Here is an 8,628-nt window from a genome sequence, read left to right as displayed (position 1 = left end):
AGCCCTGAGGAAGCTCATGTGAACCCCATGTAGCCGCAGGAGTTTTGAATAGAACGTGAAAAATACAAATACCTGGAGGCGCGTTGCGCAAACCAGACGTGAGCCTGCAGGCGCGTTGCACAGTTTAAGGGTTAAATACATAGATAACAAAACACTAAAGAAATTGTTCACAACTTTTGTTACACCAAAGCTGGAATATGCAGTGGTTGTATGGTACCCGTATCTTAAGAAGCACATCAACAAACTGGAAAAGGTGCAGAGACATGCCATTAAGTAGCTCCCAGAACTGAAGGACAAGAGCTACAAAGAGAGGTTAGAGGTATTAAATATGCCAAAACTAGAAGACAGAAGAAAAAGGGGGTGATATGATCACTATGTTCAAATAGTATCAGGAAATGATAAAATTGATAGGGAAGATTTCCTGAGACCTGGAACTTCACAAACAAGAGGTCATAGATTTAAACTAACTAAACAAAGTTGCCGAAGAAATATAAGAAAATTCACTTTTGCAAACAGAGTGGTAGACAGTTGGAACAAGTTAGTTGAGAAGGTGATGGATGCCAAAACCGTTAGTAGTTTCAAAGCGTTATATGACAAAGAGTGCTGGGAAGATGGGACACCACGAGCGTAGCTCTTATCCTGTAACTACACTTAGGTAATTACACTTGGGTAATTACCAGTTGATTGATGGTTGAGAGGCGGTTACCTTGAGACGATTTTGGGGCTTAGCGTCCCCGCAGCCCGGTCATCGACCAGGCCTCTGGGACCAAAGAGCCAAAACTCAACCCCTGCAAGCATAACCAGTTGAGTACAATATTTTCATACAATATCACATACAATATACACAGAGAAATCACAGAATTGTGATATATCAATGAGAAAATCCACTGGAGCCACGATGAGGATTTGAACCTAAGTGCTGTGTATTCCCAGATGCACACTCTAAACGACTACACCACAACATGGTCAAAAGAATTGCAATCTGGTGTACTGCTGCACCCTCAACCCAAACCAGAATTTCACACAATTCCTCCATGCACTCCGACTCTGTCGTCCAGTAATTCTATCTCTGATAATACCCTCTTTCAATACACAGAGGAATCACAGTAGCTTGATATATCAATGAAAAATCAACAGGAGCCATGATGAGGATTCAAAACTTGTTACCATGAGGGGTTGTTACATGTAACAGGTGCACAGTCCCAGGGTAAGGCAATAACATTTAAATTTCAATAGTTTTCTTACCTTCGTTTACAGTTCATAGGACATACTTTACTCCAACATTTACTAATTGGATCAAAAACTTCTACTGTAGCTAATCTGTCTAGTCCATTATAGCCACCAATGGCATAAAGTTTCTTCTTCATAACCACAACCCCCACTCGAGATCGAAGCATGGACATGCTCTCTGCCATTTGCCATCTACCAACAATAGGATCATACACCTCAACAGTGCTCAGAGAGTCTCCTGAAATTAAAAAGAAAACAAAATATTAACCACAATCTGAACTTATAAATACAAAATGCTGTTGGCATATAGATAGCAAAATACTGGTAAACCTTGCTATTACAGTGATGTGGTCCAGTCAAGAATGCATCTCCTTGGACCATACACTTTATTGTTATTAACCTTATATAAAATATTGAGATGCATTAATTTTTCAGGATATAAAACCCAATATAAAATTTTCCACTACAAATAACGTATCAGGGATACGGCTGTAGGTGTCCTACAGTGATGTGTGTGCAGCTGGTCACTAACATAAGATCCTGAGTAACAAATCTACTGAGTTTTTATGATAGGAGCCACAAAGATTCTACAGGGAAGAAATGAATGGGTTGACTGTGTTAATCTGGACCTAAACAAAAATGCTTTTGACAGATTCCCACACAAGAGGTTGTTTTGGAAACTGGAACATAATGGAGAGGTGACAGGCAGACTGCTGGCATGAATGAAAATTTTCTGCCAAAAAGATGAGGGCAGTGATGAGAAGCAATGTTTCAGACTGGAGCAGTGTCACTAACGGAATAACACAGGGTTCACTTCTTGCACCAATAAGGTTTATCATCTATATAGATGATTAACCAAAAGGAATACAAAATTATATGAACATGATTGAGAAGATACTAAGCTACTACGGAAGATAAGAGATTTACAGGGTTGTTATGTCCTTCAAAATGACCTAGACAAAATAAGTGCACTGAGCAATACTTTGGCAAATGGAATTCAATGGAAATAAATGCCATGTTATAAAATGTGGACTAAGAGAAAAGAGGCCACAAACAAGCTATAAATTATGTGGAAAGGCATTAAAGAACTTTGACAAAAGAAAGAGATCTAAGAGTAGTTCTGGATAGTAGACTGTCACCAGAGAAACACATTAACCCTTGCGCTGCTCTGGGCCTTAGCCTCCAAGCTGCTAAGGGCTATTTGGCCTTTGACACTCACAGGCACATACAAAAGAAAAAAAAAAAAAAATCTTCTTCTTATAAACCTGTTAATTTGTGTTCCCTGATCACAGGAAAAATATTTAAAAAATCGTAGGTGGCATATTTTGGCCGCAATAGGGCAGGGAAGTCTGGCAAAAAACCAGCGTTGAATGTAATGAAATGCCATTTTCTGGGTGAGACCCGAAGGCTACCCGGAGCTATAACAGGCTGATATGCAAATGTCAGATTTTGGCATCAGTCATGTGTATGGAGTTCTTAGGGCCTATCGGGGACCACGGCCAGAACCTGGCCTCCTCAGTGAGGCAAGGGGAGCAATGGCCTATAGAAAACCCTGTGTGGTTGGAAGCATTCTATGTTTGCCATCGACCAGATCAAGCATCCAGAAAGGTAAGCATCCCAAAACAAACCCCTATTCTGGTTAAAATTGCTACCTAAAGCCAAACTAGCGGATAGAACTCCCCAACAGAAAACAAGAAAACTAGTATGACGTCACACGTTACCGCGCCACTGTCTGCACAGCTCCCCTCTCCCCGGGAGGGGGGAGTGGGAGCCCCAGACCTCTCACGCCGGCTATCCACCCATCTGTTCTTCGGCTGATGCTAGAGGCACCGGTCATGTGCTCCGGCTCCGGTGGTTGTTTCAGCACTGTACCTAGAGTGTGGTGACTGTCTTCTAGGTGGTCCGTGAGTCGGGAGTGGTTCTCCAGTACTTGGGCTGCATGTGCCTAGGGTTTCCTTCCCTAGGTGCCCTGTAAGTACTGCCCTTGGGGGTTGGGGCCACCTTCCACAAGTTCCTTGGGTTCTGCCCTTGCTAGGCCGTTTACTGCTTGGTTTTCGGCCACCCTTTATGTGCTTGGGTGTTCTGTCTCCCTTGTTCGTCTTTGGGTGAGGGGCAGTTTTGCACTGGTGGGGCGCAGGGTGCTGCGCAGCTTGTTTTCACCGATCATGGCGGCCGGCTTTGTTCCGCCTGGTTACGCTGTCATCTTGCGAGGTTTTCTTTTTCTATTTGTTTATCAGCCTGGTGGGGGGTTTGCCTTCGTTCTTGCCCCCTGTGTTCCTTGTGCTCTGAGTATTCTTCCTTCTTACGGTGGTTACCCCTGCTTGGTCCCCGTGAGTGCACACGTCCTGAGGGTTGAGTTCTTAGAAGGCTGTTTGGTAGCTTTGGGCGCCGGTAAGCAGTACCCTGCCTGGGATTACCTGAACGCGAGTCCTATTATAATAAAAGTTCAGGACCCTGGGAAACCCCTGGGGCCCATGGGTCTGTTGGATGTGACCCCGGAGTCCCCCCTCGCTTCCAGCAAGTTTGAGGGTTGCTCTCACCCCTTGTCTCAGGGTGACTCTCTGTCTTTGCCCCCGTCTACTGCCTGTGGGGTCGGTGACACCTTCGACCCAGAGTCCTGCGAGTTTTCTTGCTTGTTGTGGCTCGGTTACCCAGTTTTATGCTGACTGTGCCGGTGCAGGCAGCACGGGCGTTGCACGTTAAGGTTCGATGGTGGCAACGCTCTCAGTTGTTTGCTCCCCGGAGGCCCCGAGGCTGCCCCGTTTTGGTTGGTGTTGGGGCTTGGGGATGTTCGTTGTTTTGGTTCCTTCCACGCCCCCATGTCTTTCCCCTGTTGCGATCTATTCTGGTCCCCCCCTTCCTACCTGGATCCAGATCCCTACCGTGGGTGGGTTTGGGGCAGGGCTTCGATGGTTTTGAGACTCGGGCAATCTCGGGGGATTCCCCTTCCCGAGTAGTGACGGGAGCATTCGAGCCTGTTCCTCCAGCCGTATTTTAAGAGTCTGCCAGTGGGCTCCCTTCCTTAGTATTTTCGCGGCTGCCCCGGTTTTTTCTTGTGAGGCCGGGGCTTTGGGGGGATGGCTCGGCCCCGGGGCTGAGGAGAGGCTGACTTGGGGGACTTGGTTTTTCTACCCTCTAAGCGGGGCATGAGGTTATGCGGAGTGGAGTTTTTTCCTCCCCCCTCACCGTACGAGTTGTTGGGCGTTGGCCCCTCCCCTGGCTCGGTTCCTTGTCCTTTGAGTCGGTTGGTTCCGTCCTGTAGGTGGGTGCTCTTCTCTGTTATTCCCCCCTTTTTCCTTGGGACAGGATATCTCCGTCATGTTCCCCTCTTTTTGGGGTTCTACATGACTTTTGGTCTCGGGTGTGACTGTGCCTTTATGTGCTTTCGTGACTTGTTTGCTTCTGTGTTTTCGAGGGTTCAGGAAGGTTTTCGCTACTTCCCGTATTATTGGAATGTCTGTCGTCTTTCAGTGTGGCTTCCCTCCGGTCCATTCTAGGGCTTGTTCGTCCTTTTCTGTGCTTGTTCTTGGTCTTCGGTCCTGTCTCGTTCTTTTGTACTGTCTTTTTATCCTGTCTTTTCTGCTCGTTTTCTTTGCTTACTCCTAGTCCGGGATGCCGGATTGAGCTACTTCTAGCCCAATTGGGTTCCCAATTGGGTTCCTTGTCTTCCATTGTAAGCCGGCCACGTTGTCGTTGCTTACTCCTCTTTTGGCTCCTGTCCCATATGATGGGGTATTTCTTCTCTTTAACGGTTCACTCAGGTCGCGTTCTGTTTGGCTACTTTTCTTGTAAAGTGGTCCTAGTTGGCGCCTTCCCACAAAGCGGATTGTGCGGTTCGGACGGCGTGTTCTGCGCATGCGCCGTGGTAGTTTGTTTTGGTCTGGGCGGTGTGCACCAGTGCTCGTGTTTTGCGTCCTTTTTTCTCGGGTGCTTCACCTCTCTCTCTCCTCCATTCTCTGGTCTGTGCCCAGTAGCTCCTGGGGTGTTTTGGATTGCAACTATGGGGAGGATGCCGGGGTTTTCCCTGTGTCATGGGTCTGGGAAGGCTCCTTCACCTCTAACCTGCTCTCCTGCGTGAGCTGCTCTGGCCTTCTTCCCCTGGCAGTACTTCCGGGACCATCTCGACAACGTTGTGTCGTGACACGTTTGTGCCTATGTTCGACAGGTGAGTTTCTACGGTCTGGCGTCTCTTTCGTCCAGGCGCTGGATACGGATACATTTATATACCTATATTTATATAAATATATTTATTTTCAAATATATGTAATACATTTTGGATACGGATGCAAGACCGTCTGCACATAGATGACTGTCCCTAATTCGACCTGTCCAGTCCCACTCATATGCATGTCCAACCCATGCTAGAGTCGTTTGGGGGACCTGCCTCATCCATGTTACGGAGTAAGATGGTTGAGGTGCAGGTTATGTTGATGCCAAAGTTCTGACATTAGAATATCAGCCTCTTATAGCTCGGGGACCAACGGGGCTTCCCCCTTCCCCCCCAAAAAAAGAGACGTTGACAGAGCAGGCACCAGACGAGGTCTGCTCCGCCCCAGCTGTCAGGCGGGAGTTGCCACAAAGATATTGTTACCTAATTATTTCAATGTCTCTGATTTTTTCTTACTTTTTTTGCAATAATATTATTCAATGGTGTGTAGTGATATATTTATATTATAAAATGTGTGAATCTCAGGGTGTCTCAGGGTGACACCCTGAGACACCCTGTTGAATCATCAGCAATGATTCACATTGCTGTACTCAAAATTATGGTGAGCATATTAGTAATTACCTAAGTAATTACCTAAGTGTAGTTACAGGATGAGAGCTACGCTCGTGGTGTCCCGTCTTCCCAGCACTCTTTGTCATATAACGCTTTGAAACTACTGACGGTCTTGGCCTCCACCACCTTCTCACTTAACTTGTTCCAACCGTCTACCACTCTATTTGCGAAGGTGAATTTTCTTATATTTCTTCGGCATCTGTGTTTAGCTAGTTTAAATCTATGACCTCTTGTTCTTGAAATTCCAGGTCTCAGGAAGTCTTCCCTGTCGATTTTATCAATTCCTGTTACTATTTTGTATGTAGTGATCATATCACCTCTTTTTCTTCTGTCTTCTAGTTTTGGCATATTTAATGCTTCTAACCTCTCCTCGTAGCTCTTGCCCTTCAGTTCTGGGAGCCACTTAGTAGCATGTCTTTGCACCTTTTCCAGTTTGTTGATGTGCTTCTTAAGATATGGGCACCACACAACAGCTGCATATTCTAGCTTTGGCCTAACAAAAGTCATGAACAATTTCTTTAGTATATCGCCATCCATGTATTTAAATGCAATTCTGAAGTTAGAAAGCATAGCATAGGCTCCTTGCACAATATTCTTTATGTGGTCCTCAGGTGATAGTTTTCTATCTAGAACCACTCCTAGATCTCTTTCTTTATCAGAATTCTTTAAAGATTTCTCACATAATATATAGGTTGTGTGGGGTCTATGTTCTCCTATTCCACATTCCATAACATGACATTTATTAACATTAAATTCCATTTGCCAAGTGGTGCTCCATATACTTATTTTGTCCAGGTCTTTTTGAAGGGCATGACAGTCATCTAAATTTCTTATCCTTCCTATTATCTTAGCATCATCAGCAAACATGTTCATATAATTCTGTATACCAACTGGTAGATCATTTATGTACACAATAAACATCACTGGTGCAAGAACTGAACCCTGTGGTACTCCACTTGTGACATTTCTCCATTCTGATACATTGCCTCTGATTACTGCCCTCATTTTTCTATCAGTCAGAAAATTTTTCATCCATGATAGAAGCTTACCTGTCACCCCTCCAATATTTTCCAGTTTCCAGAACAACCTCTTATGTGGAACTCTGTCGAAAGCCTTTTTTAGATCCAGATAGATGCAGTCAACCCAACCATCTCTTTCCTGTAATATCTCTGTGGCTCGATCATAGAAACTGAGTAAATTCGATACACAGGATCTTCCAGATCGAAAACCATACTGTCTGTCTGATATTATATCATTTCTCTCTAGGTGTTCTACCCATTTAGTTTTGATTAGTTTTTCCAATACTTTCACTACTACACTTGTCAATGATACAGGTCTATAATTGAGGGGGTCTTCCCTGCTGCCACTTTTGTAGATTGGAACTATGTTAGCCTGTTTCCACCCGTCTGCTACGATTCCTGTACACAGGGATGCCTGAAAGATCAGGTGAAGTGGAATGCTGAGCTCAGATGCACATTCTCTCAGAACCCATGGTGAAACGCCATCTGGGCCAGCTGCTTTGTTCTTACCGAGCTCCTTGAGCATTTTTTCCACTTCGTCTCTAGACACCTCTATGTGTTCTATGTTGTTCTCTGGAATTCTTATTGTATCTGGTTCCCTAAAGATTTCATTTTGTACAAACACACTTTGGAACTTTTCGTTTAGTGTTTCACACATTTCCTTTTCATCTTCCGTGAATCTATTTCCCATTTTCAACCTCTGAATATTATCCTTTACCTGCAATTTGTTGTTTATGAATTTATAGAATAGACCTGGTTCTGTTTTACATTTGTCCGCAATCCCTTTTTCAAAATTTCTTTCTGCCTCTCTCCTCACTGCCGTGTAGTTGTTTCTCGCATCTTTGTATCGCTGGTATGTTTGGGGGTTCGGCCTCTTCCTGTATTGATTCCATTTTTGTGTCTTTCGGTCTCTAGCCCTCTCGCAATTTCTATTGAACCAATCCTGTTTCCTAGTTCTGCATCTCTGTTTTGGTATAAATTTTTTTGTGCCTTTATCATATATTTCACAAAACTTGCCATACATCTCATTCACTTCCTTGCCTAGCATCAAGTCTGTCCAATTATACTCACTAAAAAAATTTCTAAGGTCACCATAATGTCCTCTCCTGAAGCCTGGTTTTTCAACTGCTTCAACCTCCTTATTTTCTTCCAGCTGATAACGCATTGCATACTTTATTCCCAAAAAGACATGGTCACTTTTACCCAAGGGAGGAAGGTACTGAATGTCAAATATCTCTTCCTCCTTCCTGGTAAATATCAAATCTAGCATGGAGGGAACGTCCCCTTCCCTCATCCTCGTAGCTTGTTTAACATGTTGATACAAGAATGTTTCCAGGATGAGGTCTACAAATTTACAGGTCCAAAAATCTTCTGTTTTAGCTTCATATGCTTCCCAGTCTATGGATTTCAAGTTGAAGTCACCGACTATCAACAGTCGTGATCTATCGTTATCCGCTCTCGCTATAATCTTTCTCATTATTGTTATAAGACCTTCACGTTTACTATCTAGCTCCTCCTTTGACCATGTGCTGCTTGGCGGTGGACTATATGCATTTATCATCATTAGTTTATCATCCTCATAGCAGATCTCTAGTGCTA

At 44.3% G+C, this 8,628-nt stretch overlaps 1 protein-coding gene across 1 annotated transcript in view; it reads right to left on the bottom strand.

Annotated features, from left to right (window-relative positions):
• Window positions 1–1,226: 1,226 nt before the first annotated feature.
• LOC123748159 (kelch-like protein 18) overlaps window positions 1,227–8,628 on the bottom strand; it is a 230,098-nt gene continuing 222,696 nt past the window's right edge. Inside the window, exon 7 of the mRNA XM_069339937.1 lies at window positions 1,227–1,468. Within this exon, the coding sequence (XP_069196038.1) occupies window positions 1,242–1,468 (227 nt within the window). The 3' untranslated portion in view covers window positions 1,227–1,241. The remainder of the gene's footprint in view (window positions 1,469–8,628) is intronic.

This window comes from Procambarus clarkii, chromosome 42, assembly GCF_040958095.1.
Source record: "Procambarus clarkii isolate CNS0578487 chromosome 42, FALCON_Pclarkii_2.0, whole genome shotgun sequence".
NCBI lineage: Eukaryota > Metazoa > Arthropoda > Malacostraca > Decapoda > Cambaridae > Procambarus > Procambarus clarkii.
The sequence above is the reverse complement of the archived record's forward strand: the minus strand, read 5'-3'. Positions and strand labels throughout refer to the sequence as shown.